Genomic DNA, 24,601 nt, shown 5'->3' on the forward strand with positions numbered 1-24,601 from the left:
GGAGGTTTGGTGGTGATAGAGAGGAAAGTAGTCATACTGACTCCGGAAGTAGTCTTCACGTTCCCGCTGGGAAAGGTGTGTTCTTAAGCAGGTTTAAAGCATAAAAGCAATCCCAATGCACAGATGAGGAAAAGAGGGGTAGGTAAATGAGGTGACCTGCTCGGGGCCACCCAGGTCATCAGAGGATGCAGAAGGGACCCTGGTGTCCAAGCCTCCTGTTTGCCCAGCAGGATTGTTTTTGCAGGGATGTTCATTTGTGGCTTTTCTTTTAGAGTTAAAGATAATAGTTTGTAATCGTCTTGACTTGCTTTTTGCCTTATGGTACATTATACTATACACAAGCTATCAAAGACAGCAGGGAAGATGGTTCAAAGAGTTAAAGAGCTTTTTTAAGGGTTTCTGGTCTTGAGGAAAGATCCACAAAGGTAGGTTGTAAAGCGATCTGAAAATCTAAATTTGTTATGCCTTGTTGAGTTTTAAATATTTAACAAATGACAGATGTGCAATATAAAATAAAATTTGCTTCAAAAATAGTGTGACAACTAGAAGCATTTTAAGACAGATTAGTCCTGTTAATTTTCACAAAAGGAAGATGGTAACTAAAAGTAACTGTTAATATGCAATAATGGCAAGATGGAACATTTCTCATCATCTCTTAGCAGCATAAGAATTCACTGTTAGAATGTTTTAGGAAAGGATTCCGACTAAAATACAGTAAAATTTCCAGTACAGTAAACAGGAAGCTACGTGTTGTTTGCGCTTGAGTTTTGCTTGTTGCCATTCCGTTCTTTCAAATGGAAATGAAGTATATTTTCTGGTGTCTGTGCAGGAGTTAGGGCCTGAGGATGAAGTTGTCTGGGTATTTGTAACCCCATTGTTTAAGGAAAAAGAGATTGAAACTATGCATGGACCCCCGGCCTGGTGCATAATAGATGGATATTAACTAATTGATTAATATTCCGTGTGAAATAGTCCTAAGAGGTTCTTTCATTTAGTCCCATTTTTTCCTGCTTTGGGTAGACTCCTTGTGGTAAGATTGTGAAGTGTATTGACTGATTAGCAATGTGTGTTTAGTCGAGGCTGTTTAATTTGTTTGTTTCATTTTTTCCCCATATCCTTTGTTGTTGAGATTCTAAAAGATGTATGCTCAGTATTGCCCATGATGTGTGCATTTCCCGTGATTATCCACTGTTTCCTCCTTCAAGGTGAGAAAACTGTGGCTAGGGAAGATTCTGGAGATGACTAAGCTGCGTGTTTATAAAATATTCTGGAAGCTGTCTTCCAGGTTTAGTGCAGTAGGTGTTATTTTAAATTTCAAATTGGTTAAACTGGATTCAAGACAGACTGTGTAATCTTAGGTCCTTGACTTGCAAAGGTGACACTTTGATCCCAAAGGGAACATACAGATCCGTGTATGTATATACACTGGTATATTTCTGGTCGTTCAGAAAGCAGCTAGCTCAGTGGACACCGTACCTTGCACTGATGAAATACGGTTAGTGAGAGATCAGTGGGGACGATGCGCGGTCTGTTTGTACCTGTGTCTCTGTGAGCACAGAAGAGACTGACATATGGAAGAGTCTAAATATGTCTAAAATGGATACCAGTGAGATCCAGTGGTTCCTAATGGGGCAAATCAGTACCCAAAAGGAAATATGAAATTTCTGGGAAGTAAATGATGACTCCTATGAAATGTGGTGACTTAAGGTCCATTGGTAAATAATTGACTACTAATCTTGTCTTTAAAAGGCCATTTCAAAGGAGTAATAAACAGGTTCTGTCACAGCATGATAATGCAAAGAAACTGAATACAGTGCAGGATTCTGCACAGGTACAAAATCTGAATGTATTGAGTGCTTTAAGATGGGTTGAGTACATACAATAATTTTATTTTTTTTAACAGTATCTTTAGAAAAAAATTAAAAAGAAACTCTGTTTGGGGGACATTGTTTAAAAATATATACAACTGTATCTATTAATTACCCTGAGAATTTTAGTTTGTTCAGAAATGTAGATAATAATCTTTGAACCAAAGATGTTTTTCTTTCATTCTGATGCTGTATTAGCTTCCATCTTTCTTTAATTCTCTTTTAGAAAAATCATGTTTCTATTTCAAATGCCTCTCTATTTATTTTTTTTAATTATAAGATGATTACAGGTCTCATTTTAGGTTGAATAGACAATTCTTTTTTGGGGGAGGTGGTGTCTGCAGAATGCTTGGATTTTCTTCTACATCTCAAAGCTCTTTTAATTCACTGCTCACAACCAAATTTACATCTTAATTGCAGAGTTCACATTTAACAATATAGACAGCATAATGCTACTGGTAATTAAGCTTTTACTACCTGCTTTTATACACTATTCTCAGGCACAGTTTTTGCTATGTGAGTTCTCGTCTAAAAACTTGGGATAATTTAGACCACAAATAAATGGAATCAGGCCCATATCTTAGATATGGTCAAATACATGGCAAGGAAATTGCTTTCTTCTGTGGGGGGACAAATCAGGTCTGTTATGTCATTTTTACATTCTGAATTTTAATGTGGCTGCTCTATTTTAGTGTTTTGTTTTGTTTTTTTAAGACCTAGAAAATCTGAAAGGGTTGAGAGAGAGTTGAGTTCTGATTTAGTGACTTCAACACACACTGAATATCTGAACTAATTTATTTTGATCTCAAAGATTATACTGTTTATATCTTGGAACACTTAAGATGCAAAAGGTTGGTAGCAGTCAAGCTGAATTACATCAAAATTGTGGGTCTTCCACTCTCCATAAGGGAGCAGTTTGCTATCAATAGCTGGCATCTATTCCAATATATTTGCTAGTATAAAAGAGTCTGTAGTTCCAAGTAGGACCTAAGAAAACTCTTTGTTATATGAAAACTAAGAACATTCTACATTGTTGAAGGGAAAATAACCTTCTCTTCTTATATCCTTAAAAAAAATTTTTTTTGATTGAGAATTCTTAGTTTGCCTAAATTGTTATGTCTTTGAAACTATTCCTTATAATGGCCAGACTGTGTGATGATTTACAAAATGTTTCTGGGTTGATTTTTTTTTTTTTTTTAAGCATTCAGGGTGTGTTATGTATAGAAACAAGTATGTACACTGCATTTCATTTGGAAACTGATGTTTTGGGTAAAATTATATACATTTGTATCTGCCTTCCAGTTTGGAAGCTTGTACTGAAATAAGTATGTGATTAGGAACATTTAGTGCACGGTGTAGTAATGCTCTCCAGGCAAGGGGGGGAGGAAAATTAAAAAAGGAAACACAGTCTGTATTTTGTCAAAATGCACTGAGATGGATTTAATGTACTCTATCCCCTACAGCCCTCAGACCCCCACCCCTGTAACTAACTGGAGAAGCCAGTTTGTCCTACAGTTGTTTACCTTCGCTTTGAAAAGCTATGCCTTGTGTATCTGTCTGTAGAGAGACAGCACGTAAAGAAATGTTTACACATCTAATTTGCATAGGCATCCCCTCAGTTTGTACGGAAGCACTATTTCCTCTTCTGTAGTTGTGCAAAACTGCATTCCACCTCCGGGAGGACCATCCCAGGGGCTCACACGCCCGAACAATTTAGAAGACTGTCTTTGATTTTTCCAATGCCCAGTATGGAGCAGGAAACCAGGGAAAGACGCGACTACGAATAAACGGAGGGGGGGGGCGGGCAGTACGGCACTGCCGAAGCAGCAGCCCCCCCCGGGGGTGTGAAACACAGACCAGGGCAGGACAAACTTAATTCTCTACCTTCCGCAGAATCCTCTCCCAAATGAACTGAGAGTGTGCGTGCGTTCTTCTTTTCAAGGCAAAATGGGTCTCGGGTTGGACACCCGAGACAAATCCCTCCAGTGCCTAGAGAGTTAAGTTAGTTAGGTTTCTTTTGTAGCTTCCCAGAAAAAGAGAGAAAGACAGAAGAAAACGCACGGTGCCTCCCGGGAGCGTTTCGATCGCGGCTGCGGTGCCCGCTCCCTCGCCCTCGCGGCTCGCGGTGCCCAGTCCCCGCGGCTCTCCGCACCCTGCCTACCTGCCCGGCTCCGCTGCCTCCGGCAGCCTCCCGTCGCCTCCCTCCTGATTGGGCAGACGCCCCCCAATCGGCTGCGCGGCTGGGCCGGTGGGACTGCATATGTAAAGCCCTACTTCATATTAATAAGCTCCAATCGGGGCTTTAAGTCCTTGATTAGGAGAGTGTGAGAGCTTTGGTCCCAACTGGCTGTGCCTATAGGCTTGTCACTAGGAGAACATTTGTGTTAATTGCACTGTGCTCTGTCAAGGAAACTTTGATTTATAGCTGGGGAGCACGAATAATGGTTGCCGGTCGCACATGGATTCGGTAGAACTTTGCCTGCCTGAATCTTTTTCCCTGCACTACGAGGAAGAGTAGGTACCTTTTTCTTTCCTTTTTAAAACTCGCCGTGGGGGTGCGCGTGCGGGGGTGGGCAGAGTGTATCTTTGCACACGGATTCAGGTAATGCCCTGGGTACGGTGTGTGCACGAGTGCTTGTTTGTGTCTGTCTTGTGTCTTTTGTGTTGAGGGTGATCTCCTAATTCAGTAAGTCGAGAATTGTTCTCTGACTACAATGTTACCTTTGAGGCAAAGCTCAGTGACTGTCAGTAAAACAGCTGTGTGACAGTCACTTCTTATTCAGGTGCTAAGAATAGGCACTTGGCACAAATGCTTAGTGAACTGTTAAAATGCATCTTTTACTGGGACCCATTTTCCCAGGAAAGATGTTTTAAAATACAATATTCAAAGTGATTTATACTATTGAGTGCCTCTTATGTATTTGCAGCTTGACAGATATTTTCAGCTCCCTGTCATTTCTTACCGCTCAGAGTTAGAGGCAAAATTGCACATTTACTAATTCTCCTTCAGAGAACAATTTAAAAACTAGCCCTGTGCAATTCGGGGCTAGAATAATGTTATTTGCATGGTTAGCGTTAAGTCAGCACTTAACTGACAAATCAGTCCATTAAGTAACATGAGATTTTCACACATTATAAATATTTAAGGGGAGGAAAAAAAAACAACTAAAGAAGAAACAGTAGTGACTTTTAAATTTTCCCTTTGAACAGACAACGTTGAGATTGCGGATTTGTGTCATGGATCACGTCCAGAAAATAGGGAAAAGTACTTTTGTTCTTAGGTGCAGTTTAATTTCGGATTTATGAATATCTTTATGCACATGGATTTGTGTGTATATGTGTCTCTATATCAGTATCTATATCTTTGGAACACTAAAGGTGGGGGAGAAGTGGATGGGGTAGGACAAGTAAATTAGGCATTCTTGTGTAGATGAGTAGGTCATAAACTTAATTTCAGCCCACTGTTAAGATAACGTATTAGTCTACCCTGAGACCTGTCCCTGGATCATCTTTCTGTTGAGTCAGTTATATCGCTCTGCTTTCACATTACAGTAATACCAACTGTTATAATTCTGAAAAGAGTGTTCTTGGCAAACATCTCTCTACAGATTGTGAAGAAAATCTGAAACTCTCGACGAGGAGGTAGTGCATTATAGGTAGATGTCCACTAGCTGTCCTTCGTGACTGCGTATTGCATTGCTTTGTAATTAAGTAAGAGATGAAAAGTGACTCGCACTGTCAGTGGCTGCTCGTGTGTGTAGGGGTGTGAGTGTCTGTGGATCTGTCTCTGCACGCTTGCACGTGCCCCCACACTCACGCTCTCTCACACTCGCATACACACTCGCGCAAGGGCTATTCTCCAAGAGATAGGCGTAGGAGGGACTGAAAGCTGGCAAGGTTGCATCCAGTTCGACAGACTCACGGCCAGAAACAACCTTAAATTGTGTGAAAATAAAAATGAGAAATAAACAAAGGTAGGAGTGCCCACTCAAGTGGGGCTTGAAGGTTAGTGCACCGGGGGTCCTGGAACCGGAGGGTGTAAACGTCTTCCTGTCAGGGAGAAGGTGTTATCCACGCTCACCCAGATTCTGAACTTTCTCCCGTAAATAAATAAACAAAACAAACTTTAAAAATCCTCCAGAGGCTTCTTTTTAAAGTAGTTTTCTTGAATTTAACTTCTTATAGCTAATTTGAATAATTAGTTTAGATAAGCCTCTTAAAGCAGATGCATTTAAATGAAATCAGGGCACATGTCCTTTTGGCTTTGGCGCAAGATTCAAACTAGCTTTCTTTTTGGCTCAATTAAAAGTCATCTTTTAAAAATACAGATTTATTGTCTGGATGCAGTTCTGATGGTTACGTGGTTCACTGGACAGACAGAAAGATCTAATGCTAAGCAACGCATCTGCCTCTCTGTCTCAATTAATAAACCACAGAATTTATACATGCTATTAATATTCATAGTAATTGTACTGGGTTAAACCCTATCACGTGTGTGTATATACATAGAAATGAAACCAGAGTTATGCAGTTTCAGAGGAAGATATTAGGCAATTTCTGTTTTGGAGGCTGTTAAAAAGATTCGTACAATTTATTGACCACCATTAGGAGAGCCTAAAATGTTAGCCTATAACTATGTGTTTTTTATTTTAGGAAATGTGCCAGCACATTAAAGAACATAATACTTGAGAGCTTGTTTCACATTTAATAGCAGTAATAACTGATAGCATAAATAGATGAAAATAATATATCTGCTCATTTTGACATATGTGTCCGTCTAATCATTCTAAATGAGTGTGCTCATCACATGAATCCCTTTCAACCTCTGATTAAAATGTAACATTGACTACAGGATTATAGAGCGGACTTAATTTTACTGACTGTTTTAACAGTTGTCACAGCTGTTGGAAGAAGGAAAGGCAATTGAAATACTCCAAAACAGGCAAGGCGAGGAGGGAATAGTTTAGAAATTCAGCCTGATCATTGAAATCCCAGCATGGCAAATGAAACAGATACATGTTTTAAAATTCCTCTTTGGAGCTACGCAAGTTTTATTTTGTAAGGTCCACTCTTTCTGTGTCTGGGTTTGTTGTTGTTGTTGTTGTTGTTGTTTCCCCCCTCGGCCTCATCTCTCCTTATTAACAGCAAAATGTAAGTTGAAACACAACTATCCAAAAGTAATACTGTAATGTCAAAATGTATGAGATGAAAATAGGCAGGAAGAAAAAATTTATATAGTAACAACAACAACAGCAAGCCTAACTCCGAGCGGATACAATTTTTTTAGAAAAAGGAGCTTGCCTAAATCACTTTAGATGTGATATTATTTGAAAACTATGAACAGACACTTTATTTTTCTAAGAAAGAACACCTAAACTCCAGACTTAGAGCTCATATTACTTTTCCTCCTGTTTCTTCTCTGTAAATCTGTTGAAAACACCTGCAGCCTTAAAGGTAGGTGGTGTAGGTGGGGTTTTCAGATGATTTCTTTGTAAATTGCTGAAGTGACAACTAGCTGCACTTAGGGGTGAGTGTTCTTGAGCTGCAGAATCTTGTAACCTTGCCCATCCCCGCACTAAAGCGAACAGATTAATTCTATTTTTCTGAAAATTTAATAGCCATTGTACATATCCCAAACTATAGATAGTCAAGATAGCCAATACAGTGTGTATTACGTAACATGTGATTTTCTCCTTCGAGTAAGCAGAAATAAGTGTTCCTGACTTCATGGAATAAATGTGGGATGGGAGTGGTGAGTAAATGATGGGCACCCCATGTTTCATCAGCCCTTTGTGTCAGTATATTTATGGATTACCTTATAAACATTTGGTGGTTAAGTTTAGAAATCCTCCTTTTGACAGAAAGGGCTGGAAAACAGCTTTCCCTTTCCTGGGCAGAGGCAAGGGTGATGGTGTTGGCTGGTTCTTATAGTGATGGTTTCTCATCTTAATGTGTTTATGGTACTGCTGCTCTATTTACTGAGCCTTGTGTGTTGCAGCGGTAATTAACCCATGTTATTAGCAAAGCCCTTGTGGATATCCATTAATTCTCTTGCATGGATGATCATTTTTCCAGTGTTTTCCCCCCAATAAGGTATCATTGTTCCTCTTCTTTTTTTTAATTCTAAATTGATGGCCTTTGATATATTTCTTTGGTTTAATCTGACTGTAATATATGTTGACCATCTTATTAAAAAGGATATTATAATTCTGTTTTTAAAAATGCTTATAGAAGCTAGAGAAAATATTTTTTCCCCCTTTGGTTTTCTTTTCAAAGTCAAAAAGAAAAGAAATTAAGGTTTAGAAAGGAAATAATATAGGAAATCAGGTTTAACTCCAGGTTTTCCAGGTTTTAGAATTTATGATAATTTGGGTCTTTGAGGTCTTTGAATCAGATTTTTACTTAGTTAATAACACTTTAGGCATTTTTTATAAAATATCGAGCCAGCAGAAAAATACCTGTGCTTCCTGTGCTGAGAAAAGATAAGGACCATCTCATTAGCTGGGCCATACTTTTGCAATTAATTTTAGATCCATGGTGCTATTCATCAAAGAGGGCAGGTAACTTCTCTATGAGTCTTATTTAACAATACTTTCACAATACCTTACTCCTGGAAGAACTACAGACAAAGAAGAGACCTTTCTTTTGGGAGGTAGGCATAATGCCCAGTCTCAAGTCCGTATCACTTGTGAAAAATTCCTCAACATTTGTTTTAGCCTGGTGACCAAAAAAAAAAAATAAATAAAAATAAAAATTTCTTTGTTTTACTTTCAAAGTGCTGTGCAGCACGGAAGGTTTGGCTTGTAGGATTTCATAAAACAAATTCAAATCTGTGCCCATGGTTGATACTTGGTCAGACAAGTGGCAATTAATGGCAATGATTTCTGTGAAACCAGTTAATATCAAATAAACTTTTTAGAACCACCTCTGAAGCATTTGGAAATAGAGAAGAGCATCGGAGGTATTTCAATAGAACTTTAAAGTCATTGCAGTAGCTAAGCTTGGCTTGGAATTTTGCTTCATAGCAAATGCATGGAAAAGAGAAACAATACAACGTTGATCTGTTCTAAGTGCATATGAGCTCCGGCCCTCGCCAGCTCTCTGGAGAAAATCTTTGATTACACTGGCCCAGTTTGTTCAGTTTTTATCTCTTTTACATCCACTGGCCTTGTATTAAATTGTCATTGTCCTAAAGCACATGAGATAGAAATGAATTGCAGTTTGCGACGTTCTCTGACAGTGAAATATTTAGGTTCTCTTTCTCCAATCATACTTATGTGTATATTTGATAGTGCAGGGATGACACCAGGCGTCTCTGCCGCTTCTCATTCTCCTTACTGCATTTCGTATGCTTTGCTGTTGATTATTTTCACCGCCATGTGTATATGGATATGCATGGTCTGGATTATTAGAAATACATCAGTACATACATCGTACTTTAAAATCCAGAGCCGTCCGCAGAATACACACACGTGTGTGTTTGTGTGTATAGATGCACGTGAAATACGTAACTCTGTGGGAAGAGGTAGGCTGCTCACAGTGCTCATTACATTTATATAATAAAGTGAATCTCAGGTATTTTTCAGATCGATTAGTTGCCAGTTCAATTTGCCAGGCATGATTTTAACCTGGAATTCGTGTTTCGGGTATCTGCCAGGTCTGATTTTAAACTGAATGGGTTTAACTATACAGAAAGTCAGGTTAACAGGTAACCTAATAACTCGATTTGGTTCTGATTTTATGAATTTTTAACTGCTATCCTTCCTAAATTCAAAAGCTGGTAATCATAAATGATTTGTAAAATAAGAAATAAGCTACTAATATTAAATGCATAATTTAATGGTGTGGGCCCATGTCCAAGAAATAGTTTTGAATCAGCTCTTGGCTACATTCTTTTTTTTTTTTTTTTATTCAAGGGCCTGACAAATATATCTGAATGTAAACATGATAGCTCTCAGATAAATGCATAAATAGGAATTTTATTTATCTGTATTCCATAAATATGTCATTTCCTCATTTTTTTTCCTTTTTTTTTTTCCCTGAAAGCAAATATAGAAGACTAGTAAGTGTTCTGTTTCTCTAAAGTACATCACAGATTTCAGAATTTTTGAATTTTACTCGAAGGGGTAAGTTTAGAGATCTGTGATTTTGCTTCGTAAATCTGAATGAGTGTTGAGAAGAACACTCAGCCAGCTGCTCTTTGTGCTGTAATTCTGGTTCTTATTTATATTCTGGTTTAAATTCCTGGATTCATTTCCTATCTTTACTTGTATGTGTAGCACTTAAACAAATTTAATGTTTGTCTCTCTCTTTTTTAAATCCTGCTGTTTCTTTTTGCCAATCGGTCAGATCCGAGTTAGCTTCTTTATTATCTGAGGGTGATAAGTGACAGCCTTTGCCTTTTGAAGGATTTCCCTGGCATCTCATTCTTGTTTCAAGTTCATTTCAGACTTCTATTTTCTAAGATCTAGGAAACCTCAGCTGCTAAAAATAATTTCCATTCAGAGTTTTTTTAGCAAACACATCTTTTCCTCTCTACTTTTTCTTGACGGAAGTGCCAGGTGTTTCTTTTTCTCTGATTCGGACACTATTTCTCATTATTTTCCGAATGTATTTTCTAGTCAGTTATACAAAACCATCAGATTGAGAGGATTTGGGTTGTGTGGGAGTGGTGGTGTGCGTGCGTGTGTGAATTTGTATGCACATGTGTGCACATGCATGTATCAGTCCCCTTTTTATTGAAAAAACATTTTTAGACTTTTTTCTAAGAATCTAAAAGCAAGCAATCTAAGCAAGGAAATCTAAGCAAGGAAACTTGCTTTTTATGTTTTGATTTCTTCAGATGCATGCCATCTTAATTTACGGCAACAAATGTGTATGTGGAAGAGAACTCACTAAGGCAAAGCAGTCAAAGAAAAGGTGCAGTTTTAAATAAAACGACTTCTCACTGGTCCGCCAGAGTGCACTTCAGTATACTGGCAGGGACCTGTGTGTGCCTGTGAATAGAGATAGGCAACACCCAGCCCTGGCCGTTAGAAATGCAACCTATGGCTGTAGCTTTGGCACTTAAAATCTCTTTACTGCTTCAAGTGTGAAACTCTTGGAGAGCCTACCTAAGATTAGATTACGTTGTTTAAAAAAAAAAAAAATGAACTTCAAAGTAAATTTATATTTTAATTATAAAAGGCAGTCTTTGTCCTGTACGTTCTTCTGTGCTTTCTCATACTGGCGAGAGTGACACAGAATTGCATATATACTTTTCATCATTTTGGTGGGAAGTCCACATTATATGTGACATGCCTTGGCAGTACTTACCTAGCCACAGAAAACAAACGAACACTAGGCATACTGAAGGCCGTCAGGCACATCACAGATGTGTCAGTTTAACTTTGCTTCATCATACCTTCTCCACAAACACTTGGTTAAGATGCTACTAAATAAAAGGGAAGCTACCAATAAATTCTCCTATCATATCAGAGATTGATGGCTAGTAGAAGTGTAATGAAAACCAGCCTACTCGCCTACTTCTCTTTAAAACTCTGTGGGAATACAGACAGCATAGACGATAATGAGTTTTGTACCAAAAAAAAAAAAAAAAAAAAAGAGTGGGGGAGGATAACCTAAACATGGTCAAATCTTTCTACTCTCTTGGAAGTAACAAAGGGATTTATTGTTTTAAAGGTCTCTGAAGTGGTGAGCCTCTGTTGCTCCTGAGTGTGAAGTAAATAAAGACTTTAAGAAGTGGAGAATTCGGAAGGAGCATGGGCAATCCATCTTTAACAAGGGACATCTCTTTTTGTTGCAGTTTGCATACATTTTCTGAGGAAGATAAAAGTCTTGAGCATTCTTTTCGTATGGATTATTCAAAATGCAAAAATGAAATTTGAAAAAGAACTTGTGCACAGAAAATAGGCAGATGCATATTAATTTTTTTCCCTTCCATGGTCAGAATGGTTCCCTTGCACATGAAAAATTGAATTTTTCATCGATTCCAGGAAGATTTTGCTTATTTATAATGACTTTTGAGAATTTAAACAAAAGGCACATTAAATAAATGCTCACTTTTAATGCTTACAATGTGAGCTGAAATGTTTTAAAAGGTGTTCTTTTCAAGGCAGTTATTATATTTACATTTTATAGTTGTAAGAATTTATTTTACTTTGAAAAGTATCTAAAATTATATCCATAGTTAGCAAAAATAGCAAGTCATATGAAAAATTATAGAGACCAAGTTACTTGTTTAGAGAAAAGTATTCAAGATACGAGGTTCTTTAATCAATTGCCCTTTGCCCTCCGTAATTCCAAATTATCACAGAACTTGAACTTCTCCAAAAATGTAAGCTGGCTGTGTTAAATGAGGTTCATTTTCCCATAAATGAAGGAATCCTCTGACAATGCTTTCTTCATCATCACTAATCTATTAAAACAGATCAGATGTTTTAAGGAGGAATATTATGTTTGCATCCCATTGTTCATGACCCAAGAAAGGGAAAGGTACATATGGTTGATGAGACTCGCGTGTTTTTTCTATGAGGAAGTAACTGTATACAGTTGGTGCTGGGTCCAGTAAATGACAGAAGCATCCCTTTATCCATAGACTTAAATGAGACCTGCCTCATCAGTCATGGGATCATAGTGTCACAGCTGGAAAAGCACCCATCAGCTGAATTGTACTGAACTCCACACTTGGCTTATTCCTCTTACTGCTCTACACATCTAAGGAGAGGCTCATTCTGGTCTTGGAGTCTAGACAGAATCAGGAGGTGGGCTCAGGTGGGAGCATGTGGCCGCCTTTTTCTGTCCTGTCCTAGCCATTCAGCACAAGGAGGTGAGGAACAAATGGCTAATTTATGCACAGGAGCCCAAGCAGAGATTCTTCCCCAGGGTCAGAAATTTATTATTCAGTTGTTCAAGTACATTTTAGATTTCTCTTATGTTCCATAAATGTCATTGTTGTCTTTCATGCTCCAAAGAACTTCCCATAAATGATTAGGTGTGTCTCTCAATTCGTATGAACCATGAACTGGTCTAAGCATTTTTTAATAGATAGAAATGGAGAGCAGATCACCTGCTCAGATTGGCCTGGGTGATGATTCGTTCCTCATACCTTTATATGGGACTGTTCAGTTGGTTAAGTCTGAAGAATGAGAAAAATACGAAGAGGTTAAATACTCAAATTATATTTAAAAAATTTTTTTTCATTTCCTTATAGTGAACAAAACTTTAATGTCTAGAGTATTTATGAGGGTTTTTAATGATAGGAAAATCTGTCCTGAGAATGTGGTTACCATATGTGACAGCCTTGCTTTCTATCTTGTCTTCAGTTTATGGGGTAAGTCCGGTGATATTGTCTATTGTCTTACTTCGCTTATGTAATGAACCTCTCTTCACCCACACTGAGGTAATCTGAAAGTGGGGGGAAATCCCTGCTCAGCTCTAAAAAACTTCCCTCAACCCCCTCCATGGCAGCGATATTTGCTTTGAAAATGTCTGTTTCTGTTCATCTGTTTTGCTAAGGGATCATTTACTTTGATTAAAGGTAAGTACGTGAGATTCACCCGTATTTGCATACACAGTATATTCTAACCCCCTCTCGAATTCCAAAGGGCTTGCCTTCAACTTTTCATATTTGTTTTCCTTTGTTTCTGTTTGTTGTCTATTCTAGTTGAGCGCTTTTATGGTGTTTTCTTGATTGTTGTCAGTTTGGGGTACTCACTGCTGACATTTTTGTTAAGTTAATGTCCCAGCGCAAAAATCCGTGGCACCCTGGAGTCTGGCTACAGGGCGTGGAGGATACAACTTCTGTGTGATTGTGTGTAAATACAGTTAGTTGGGGGGTTATCAGATAGCTTGGCAGAAAGAGAGAGGAGCAGTACAAACTGTTTTCAGTAACTGTGCTGTTCATACACCTGATAAGATTGAGAGAGCTTTTCGAAATGCTGATAGGCTTTGAATAAGAAAAGAATAATCACTCTGCTCCTGGCACCAGCTTATCGGGAACGAAGGAAAATGCCAACACTTTCACATTAGCAAAAGTAAATGTTTTAGACACTCTGTGCCTTTTTTCATTCAAGTTAAATAGTAGGGCTGCTTTTGAGTGTGCCATAATGAATAGCAGGATTTATTACCTTGACTAAATTACAGGTGAATATGTTGATAAAGGAACCTGCAGCATCACCAGCAGCTTCTTTGATAAGCAGGTGCGTCTAGGCTGTGCATTCTCTGGAGAAATTAAGTATGCCTTTTCCCACTCCAGTTCTATGAAACATCATTTCTGATGTGAGAAGATGCAGTTATGTCCTGTGTCAGTCGAGTCCCCTTGTTTCCAGCGGAGGGGTGACGGGCATTTGAAACTTAGCTTAGCAGACTTGTAAAAATGCTTGCGCGCTGTTGTTAAGTAAGTTAGGGCATGTGGATGTTCATGTCACTTGTGCTGAACCAGCAAAGTCCTAGGTAAGAAATCTTGTTTTGCCCCCCCACCCCCAGGAATGGAATGAGAGTAATTATAAATTTAGGATGCTTTAATGAGCAGATAAATGTATTTGTCCAATCCACAGCCCATTTTAAAGCACCTCCCCTGACAAAGAGAGAGATATTGGTTTTGCTCTTAATATAAACCATTAACTTTCCCAGCTCGACCATCTTCTCTTCTTTGTAATTTGACGCCTACAAATAATTTGGTGTATTCAGATTTGATAAATGATAGTGCAAGAGCAGATTGATTGATTTTGGATTACTATTGATTACTCTCAATGAGATCACTGTGACACACTCGAATCAATAGTATTCGATTAAGCAAGGCACCAGCGTTCTATACATTCAGCAGCAGCGGGAGATTCGGGAACAGAATGTTCACAGGCTGATAAATTGACAAAGCGTTCAGCTTTAAATAGCCCTTTGTTCAGCACTAGTTCCTTAAAATATATTTCACTGGAAAGTTCGTTTTTGCAACTCTGGGCCTTTCCGTGGAAGAAAGGTCATCAGTTTAAGGTTTATTAAATTTTAACTAAAAACAACTGGGCTCCATTTAGGTGTAAAATAATTTAAGTACTTACTGCAGGCAACCTTCATGCTTTGGAGCTGTTGCTCAAAGGTTTCATTCTTTTATGAAGATGTCAATTGTAAACATAAAAATGCATCACTGGAAATGTAATGGTTTAAGATTCCGGCCGAAATAAAAATTCCTGCCCGAGGAAAGCACTATAATCAAAATAAGGTGGTCTTAACTTTGCTCAGAAGTGGGCGTGCTCCGGAGCCCCGCTGCCAGGCAGCTGCACGTTGAACCCCTTGAACCCCTTGATCACGCGCACAGCGGTGCCGCGGCTGCTGCTTTTCCTTCTCATCGGAGGGCTTCCCTCCTGTCGCCGGCACTCCACGCGGAACACTCAGTATCATTTGATCTCGGAGCTGCGACTGCTGCTCCTACACGGGGATCGTTCTGTCCTGAGAAAACTCACAAAGTCGCCGGGGGAACGAAACTCATCCGTGGCTCCAGTCCTTAAGTGAAGGATCAAGGATGAGATTTTTTTGCATCGTACTCCATGGTGGTGCGGTCTTGGCGCTTGGAAGGAAGCGTGGGCTCTTCTGTTATGTGGGATTACCTCTCAGAAAAGTGAGTCCTGTAGTAAACGCTCCACTGCAAATGTGAACCATCGAACATGCAAAACTTGATTTCCAGTGACATCTTGACTGCTAGGACCTGAGTGCCCCAAATCGTCCCAAGTTCAAGTTTTGAAATATACTTAGGTAAATTGTCCCATTTTGATAATAATGAAACAAAACCAGACGAAATGAGAGGTGGCATTCTGAGGGAGAATCAGGAGGGAAGTCGAGTTTGGGATCATGAAATTCCCTGACAAAACTTCAGCCTTTTTTGTGTGAAAGTGAGATAATAGGATTCTAATTATGTTTTCATGAAACTACATGAAATTGCCATTTTTGTAGGTCAAGAAGTGGTCATCTCTCAGCATTTTCCTGTGATTCAACATAATAATTGAATTTATTCCTATACTTCTCATATTACGTAAGCAGATTGAAAGTGACAACTGTTATTTTTTTATTTGATTTTATGATGGGCTCTGTCAGGTTATGGGGGACACATGAATTCTGTCTACAGGTATGGCAAGTATATCACAGTATCATTTTTAAGAACAGTTTTTGTTTTCTTTAAGACTCGGGAACATTCCCAAGTATGCAGTATTATACACGCTGAAAAAGTATGCATTTACCTGGCTTCTCACCTGTGGTGGCTAAGCTGCTTCTGAGAATCCCTGTGTGTTTTCCCTCTGCTGAGGAAGAGCGTGGTACAGACAAGGGAGCAGCTCGAGTGCTGACCCTCCAAAAAAGAGGACATTGCTAAGGGTAGATAAAAAACAAACCAGGGGAAAGACGCCGACACCTCGAACATCTCATCCTCGCTTTCGTTCATTAACAGAACCTTAAAATGCGAGTTAGCACTTTGCGCGCTTCCCCCCAGAGAAGTATGAAAACTCTGCTCCATGAAATCTGTGCACCACTGAGGGTTAGGCAGACCCAGGACGCCCCCAACTTGGCCGTGGAGCCCATGATGCTTTATTGGCTGTTGTGGGTAGAAAAGGTGCTCCGGGACATGTAAGAAAGCCATCCCTGAGTTCCCATCTGCCACCCCCTCCCTGGACGTGCAGCTCCTCCTGGAGCTGTGCGGCTCTGGCCAGTCGGGGCTTTCTGTGCCCACCTGTGGGCAGAGTCTGGCTTCCAGAGAGAAGGGACCTGGGCTCGGGGTCTGTAGGTAGGGGAGAGGCGCTCCATCCAGGGCCATTGCTGGCAATGTCAGCCCAAAGCACCTCCTGACTTAGGGTCATATCAGGACTGGGTCAGTTTTTCTTGCTCTGGGTAAGCGCACAGCAACTTACATCTTGTTTCAGAGCAAAGGAGGGTGGGCATCATTTACTGGAAACGTGATTGAGCAAATGCCTCCAACTGGTCCCACCGTCCGTCTCGGGGTTTTCCCTCAGTAGCGAATTTCCCCCCTGTCTGTGGCACTGAATTTGATTTATCGCTGGTACTAAGATCAAAAAAGAAGTCATTCCTTTTGATGTTTGCTATTAGGCACATGCAGTGCAGGGTTGGGAGGCTGGGGGAGAGCGGTCTTAGCATCCAAGTCACTGTCCTGGTCACACGGTGGCCACTGAGGGCAGAATGTACGATTTTCTATCTCTGTTCATTTTGGATGTAAAATTCGAGGACAAGAGAGGTTAGCCATGGGGCATTTTAAATTCGTATTTAGGTTGGTTTCAGGGTTAGAGTCTTTCGGTAAGGACACAAAGTGTGGCTGACGCGGACCCCTGCTTAGGACATTTTCGTTTTTACTGCATGGGCATTCATTTTACCCAAAGACATACACAGCTGAGGAATAGAACTAAGGCCATGGGGTTCAGGCTCCTTCAGGAAAGAGCAATCGGTGGCCTTTATTGTTGGGTGGCAAACTTGGGGACATGGGAGCCTTATTTGCCAAACGGGAGGGAAGATTTGCCAGGGTCAGCTTGTCCCATCTCCTCGACCCTGGTCAGGCTTTGTTTGCAGCTCTGTACAGTAGCTTTTGTCCGGCTCCTCCGGCTCCTCCGGGAGTGGGATTTCTCCCAGCAGCGTGAGCCCCGGCCCATCAGCAGGCTGCTAGTCAGCAGCAGGTGTGAACAACATAAAACAGGATTAACACTGAACCAGAGTGTGTACTAAAAACAGAATCCCCGCCTTGCTTTTAAAAGGAGGGCAGGCCAGGAAGATAGAAGCCACTGTGGTCCCTACACTCTCTGTTTACTAAACAGTGTTCAATGGACTATGCAAATGGCTCTGTTCAGGTGGGGAGAAGGCCTGCAAGGAATCCTGTTCCCCCCCCCCCCCCCCCCCCTCTCTCTCTCTCTTTTAAACTGTAAACTCAAAACTTGGGTAGAAAATGCTTCTTAGACTTTTCAGAGGAGAAACACAAAACAGAACCAGGGTGATCTGGATAAATCTTGCACAAGGATTACAGTTAGTATCCAGAGGTACTGTCCTTCCTTACTAATTAAAGTTGATGGTTACTTGGTGTGCTCTGTTTCCAGCCTCTCAAAGATTTTAGCGATTGGTTTATCCTACCATTTGTGTGTGTGTGTGTTTAATGATGTGTCTTAATTTATCTTTTTCACCTAGGGAGGGGAACCACAAAGAAGTAAAAGAAGTAATTTCTTTAGAGATGGTACCCTCTCTCCCCCAATTCTGTTTTTCAGTTAGTGATGCCTACGTATGAAGAAGAAAGCCAGCCGGCACATGCAAAAAAAAATCATAGTTAATTTGGGAAGACTGCATGTGTTTAACAAATTGGGCATTGCATCAAACTTATGGCATTTGAGTCACTTTATCAATATTTTGTTTAGGAAAGAGAAAAGTGGCACTTAAAAATCTATTTCTCTTTTTAAATTATGCCATTTATAGCATATACTATATATTTGGATAAAATTTAAAAAATTTTTAAATTTGGATATCTATATTTTATGACTAACTTGTCTTGTGGAGCTGTAGGAGTTGGCCACATCCAGGAGGGTGTCTGAAATTGGGAAATAATTCAACCAGTTAGAGAAATTGTATTATATATAGAGATACATAAACACACACACGCATATACAGACACATGCCTTAACTATTCTTTCAACACATGTAAAACAAATGTAGGGGTTTTTTGTGTGTATATGAAATGTCATTACTCTGATTTCTAACACTGCAGAAATATGTTCGACTGTACATATTTATATAAGATGGATCTGTTCGAGACTCTCACATACACTTTACTGAAGGATAATTTTGAAATGTTAAAAATCACAATTATAATTATCATTCACTTCGAGTAACATTAAGTAACAGGTAACATACATTACCTTTATGATCTTTTATATCCAAGCCTTAAATTAAGATTACCTATGCATTCCTTCCCTCTTTACTTATCCTTACTGTTTTTTGTTTTTAAAATAGCAGGTGTTTTTAGGTGAGACTTTGCTGCTTTTTATTTTAGAAGGAATATTGTCTGCCAGTTTAATTGTGGCAGCCTTAACACACATCGAATACACTGAGAATATCCCAATCATTATGAAATATGTAAATCTAAAATCACATTTTATTTCCACAGTTACTGTCTTTAAATGTTAACTTATGGCCATTTGCCTTATAATGAGCTTTTTCCTAAGAAATGTCCATCCCCTTCTGTTTAGTATTATTAAATACCCTCTGTGGTGTACATTAATTAGATTGTGGGCCAACAGTTTAATGATAGTTAATGAAATCAAGTTTAAAAGATATCAGTTTAACATTGATTTTGGAAGTGTATTTTTCATAACCAACTCTCTGGTGTCAGATTGATTGGATATAGTAACTTTTCATGTTGCATCGAAAAAGATTACATGCATTGTTTTGCAATTTTTAAAATCATTAAAGTAATCCATTTAGTGCATTAAACTACATTTTCTTGATCATTCTTTCAAAAATATTTCTGTACAAGCACTGTCCTGGGCACTAAGATCCTGAAGTGAATGATAAAAATTAGAAAAGGATCTTGGGTGCATAAAAACCACTTAAAAATGTGTTTTTTTTTATACCCATGTCTCCCGTTTAAACTTGGGTCAGTCTTCAGAATGTGATTGCAGGATTTTAGGTACCAGGAGTTTTAAAGCTTAAGCACCCTAGAGCTTCCAGCCTGATTTTCTGTTTTTGGCTTTTTAGGACTGATACAAAGTTAGCACCATGAACACAATTAGGAACTATGGATTCAGATCCTGAGTATTTCCAAAGTGTGATTGGGGGTCTTGAAGCAGTCATGTCTGGTCTGGCCTGTGTTCCCTCAGCTAAAAAAGCCATTTTGACACTGCTTCCTCATGAAGGCTTTGAAGATTTGATCACCGAACTTGCCTTTACATCTTAAAATGCTCTCAATTACTTGTATATGGTTTGTTTTTCAGACTGGAAATGAGAGGGGAAAAAAATTCTTTAAAAGAACATGTAAAAAATGCTTTATAGATCATAGGGAAAGCAAGGGGATTTATTTGAACTCTGTTAGGTGTATGTGATTGGACTTTAAGGGAAAGGTTTGACTTTGTAAACTCATTCTAATCAAAATAAATGACTATTGAAAGGTAGTTTTTGTCAGAAAACCTTGCCCTTAATCTTGAGATAATTTCACAGCTACTGTCTGTCCGGCATTCCTGCAAAACTACCCCACAGAGTTCCCAGAAGCCTGGGATTTCGGTTTGCCTGTGTCTTTGCAGCGTTTCTTCAGTGGGAACGCAATTTTATTAAAGTGTTTTACTGATTTATTTTTTTGAAGATACAGATTGGTTCGCTTCAGGTCATTAAAATTATTGTCTTTCATATTTTTAGGTGTTTATAATTAGATGATTAGTGAAGTTAGGTAATAAGATTTATACTGGCATCAGTTAAGTTTATAGAAGGATTAAAATCATGGTATCATGATACCATTGCCAATCAGAATATGCCAGAAATATCTCCGGAGAATTTTTGTCAAGTGTTTATGCTCAATTAAAATTTATACTACATGTTACTGAGTGACTGTCTCATGATAGCTTGGCATTATGATGTTGTAAGCTTCCAACAGCCAGTGATAGGCAACACAATTTTTTGTGTGTGTTTCAGTATTATAGAATTACAGACTTTGAAGGGGAAATGCCACACTTTCAGAAATGATACCAGAAATATAAGACAAAGAGTTGCCCTGATTTGCATATGGCTCATATTTTCTCTTATGCCCCAAAGCTATAAGATTGTGGTTTTTATCTCCTCCACTCAATAGACATATGCAAAGGGCTGCTTACCTTTATGTGAGACAACGGCAGATGCAGGCTGAGTCATCAACTCACCTATGTTTTCGCTTCATTTGTGGTTTTTGCAAAATATTTGTGAAAATACACCCCCCCCCAATAGTCTTGACTCTTTCCGTGTCACTCCCTCTAATCCTCCTGTCTCCATTTTTTTATTAAGCTGAGGTGAAATTTTGCAATGGATGCATCCTTCTTTATCCTTAGTGCCAAAATGCATTGCGGAACCTTCACCAAAGTCTTAAAAAAAAAAAAAAAGAAAGAAAAGAAAAGAAAAGAAAGAAAGAAAGAAAACCCCCTAACAAAGCAACAGCATAAAACATCGGGGGTTGCAGGGGGGTGGGGGGCGGGGAGGAAGAGGGCAGCTGGTAATTTATGATTCCTCTAATATTGCATGTAAAGGATTTGCCAGCGCCCCACTTCCACCCCACCCCCAAACTATACACCGCTCAGTGTTAGGATGATGATAATGTACCTGGAAGGAAAACGCAGTCCATGCCGAAGCAAGCAGCATCAGACAGGGCGCCTTGCCATCTGCCCCACCTGCTGCTTTTCTGAGTCCATCTGGTGACTGCAATAGCTCATTGTAGGCCTCTTCTGAGGAACATTCAGGCTGAAAAGCAGGCAGTGTGAATTATTTAGGTAGCTCGTATAAATAAATAGAGGGAAAGGAGAAGGGTAACAGGGGAAGGGTCTGAAAGCACCTCTGCTCCCTTAGCCCTGGGTGCTTTGGAATGCTCCAATGCTCTAAAGCATTTGATTTGCATATAGATTTAGATGTATAGATCATTGTGCAGATTACAAACCAATGAGTTTTATCTAGATTTAGATAGTGCTCAGCCTGCTTTGCACTTAAAATATGGCCAGCTTCAGGTAGGGAACCTACCTTACGTTCAGCATAAGTGAAACTGATGAAATGTAATATTTTTAGGCATTGATTTAACAGAAATAAAACAACTGTGTGTCCTTTCTGAAACAGATGATTTTGTGTGTGTGTGTGTGTGTGTGTGTGTGTGTTGGGGGTGGGGGGCAACACGTTTGACTTTTAGTAAACTGTGATTTATATATATTGTGTCCTCTTTTTTTCTGCTAGAAAGAAAAAAAAACAGGATAAATTTCTGTGTTCATTTTTATTTGTAATATGTGGCCAGTCAAAATTATGTTAGCTATTATGTATGAAACACTCTAACCAAATTCAGCATTCAGGTGAATATATACTAAATATAAAATGAAAGACTTCAGTCCCAGAAATCTGTGTATGACTTTGTATTTTGGGGTCTGTATAAACCACATGGTGGGAAATTACCTGATTAATGCAAAAGGAACTACTTAAATTGTAACCTGCAGTCAAGTAAGTCATTTATACTGAAATACATTATTGAAATAAGGAAACTATCATATGTATCTAACAAGATGGGCTTATAAGGCTAAACTTGTCACTGAAGTATAGGAAGATCTAGGTTGTATAAAAAATATTCTAAATTGTAGGAGTGCCTGGTTGGCTGAGTCAGTTAGAACGTGCTACTCTTGGTCTCAGGGTCGGGAGTTCGAGCCCCCAGTTGGGCATAGAGATTACTTAAGAAAAAAAAAAAAAAAGCACGCTTGTTGTCATGAATACCCAGCAATATATAGAATTGTGGAATCACTATATTGTACACCTGAAAGTAATATAATACCATATGTTAATTATACTGCAATTAAAATGAAAAAAATTTCTGAATTGTAAATGAAGGTTTAGAACTATGAATGGAACTGGTGGTCTCCAGACTTGAAACAGACTGTTCCAGTTTTCTTTTCTGAGACTCATTGAGAGGATAATAGAAATTCAGGGTGGAAATGGGGGCTTCACTTAAATTAATTTAGGATTCTTTATCCACTGTTCTCGTATTTTACTTTATAGATTAATACAGATGTGTGGATAAGATTATATGTTATTTATAGCCTGTTAGTTTTTTCACTGCAAGCCAAAAAGGGCTTGAGAGAGGATTGAAAAAAAAAAGAATGTTTTTGTGAATATTTTCTTCCCTGGTTCTGTATGTACAGAATGCGATGTGACGTCTTGTGCCCCAGAATAGACTAGAGTCTTTGGGGTTTGTTCACGCCATCCCATTTGACTCCATTCAGTTGCACAGGAAAGTTAATGGATCTGCTTTTTTGAGCCAGTAAAGCTCTAGCCGGCACTTAAATAAGCAACATCTATCTGGAGCAAAATATGCATGAAAATGAATCATCCTGCTAATTCAAAATAGAACCAGTAACCCACTTCATCTTTGTTCAAATAAAGTACTTTTTATTCAAGGAAATTTATTTATAACCAGTCTCTTTCCAAAAAGTATTTGAGATGACTCCTTTTTATCTGCATTTGAAACCATTTTCTGGTGCCAAAGAAAATGAGGTATTTGTCTTCAGCCAAGTAGCTCCGTAAAATTTCAGGACATTCGATAAAATTCAGGACCATTAGGCAAGAGCTAGTTCATCCCCTCCCGCGCTCTTTCATCTTTGGCCAGACATTTCCTCCTTGGATCCCCTGGCTTGCTCTCTCCTCTACATGACCCCCACCCCAGCTCTTAAGAACATGCCATGAGGGGAACCTGGGTGGCTCAGTGGGTTAAGCCTCTGCCTTTGGCTCAGGTCATGATCCGGGTGTCCTGGGATTGAGCCTCACATCGGGCTCTCTGCTCAGCGGGGAGCCTGCTTCCTCCTCTCTCTCTGCCTGCCTCTCTGCCTACTTGTGATCTGTCTGTCAAATAAATAAATAAAATATTTAAAAAAAAAAAAAAGAATATGCCATGATAAAAACACTACTCCCCCTGCCCGCAAAAGAGTATATTTTCCCATCGTTACTAATAAGGACCTTTACTTACTCTTCTTAAATGACCTTTTCCTGAGAAACAGTCCATTCCTCCTAGAGTCACTTGGATACTGTTTGCCACTGATGGAATGCCTCCTCCTGCCAGGCAGGGGACAAAGTTGACAGAGAGGTGAACTCATTAGAAGTAACATGTATGTGTTAGTGGTAGTGGCTAACTATAGGGATGGGAATTGACTCCGTGTTTAATTGGCAACTTCAGGGGACACTTTCAGATGTTCTGAAGCTCCGTAGGTGTACAAAGTAATGAAATGTTTTAGAAAAAAATTAAATATATCTGAGCAAGAACACAAACTTTTGGGGCACCTGGGTGGCTCAGTTGGTTAAGTATCCAGTTCTTGATTTCAGCTCAGGTCATGGTCTCAGGGTCCTTGAGAGAGTTTGCTTATCCCTCTCCTTCCCCCTGCTTGTGCTCTGTCTCTGTCTCTCTCTCAAATAAATACGTAAAATCTTAAGAAAAGAACACAAACTTTTTACGTATTGCTTTTATTACTCTTATTCACCACGACTTGTATTACTTGTTTTTAAAATTTTGTTTTCATTTAAGATGTAAAGGCAAGAGTCCTCTTGACCACTGTGTTATCTTTTTTTGTATCCCGACATTTGGGTGTTAGGAGGTCTCTCCGATCTAATCTGGACAGGCTAGCTTTATATTATCTTTGAATAATTCACATGTATATAATTTTGTCAGATCATGTACTTGTGTTAGCTTTGCCTGGAACCCATTAAAACTTACTTTACCCTGTGGTCATGATAAAAAGTATATTCATCATGAAAGAGGAGCTTAAACTACGATTATTTCCATAAATTGCAGTGGAAACTTAGTTCACAAACCCGTATTGACATGTTGTACTTGCTGTAACATCACTTTTCAGCATTTTACAGATTTCTCCTTTCATCCTCTCTCATAAGATCAGACGATCCATAATATGGATGTTAATTTTACTTTTATTCGACCAGTATTTTCACTGAAGGTGCTACTTAAAGATTTGAATATCAGCTTTTCGAGAACGCTTTGTGGCCAAATA

The 24,601-nt window shown here is 39.1% G+C and overlaps 1 protein-coding gene across 2 annotated transcripts in view; it reads left to right on the forward strand.

Annotated features, from left to right (window-relative positions):
• Positions 1–4,226: 4,226 nt before the first annotated feature.
• Positions 4,227–24,601, forward strand: part of ESRRG (estrogen related receptor gamma) — a 233,623-nt gene continuing 213,248 nt past the window's right edge. For both annotated transcript variants that reach the window (XM_045983511.1, XM_045983512.1), the window contains exon 1: positions 4,227–4,382. In XM_045983511.1, the coding sequence (XP_045839467.1) occupies positions 4,327–4,382 (56 nt within the window). In that variant the 5' untranslated portion in view covers positions 4,227–4,326. The remainder of the gene's footprint in view (positions 4,383–24,601) is intronic.

This window comes from Meles meles, chromosome 17 (genome assembly GCF_922984935.1).
Source record: "Meles meles chromosome 17, mMelMel3.1 paternal haplotype, whole genome shotgun sequence".
NCBI classification, from domain to species: domain Eukaryota; kingdom Metazoa; phylum Chordata; class Mammalia; order Carnivora; family Mustelidae; genus Meles; species Meles meles.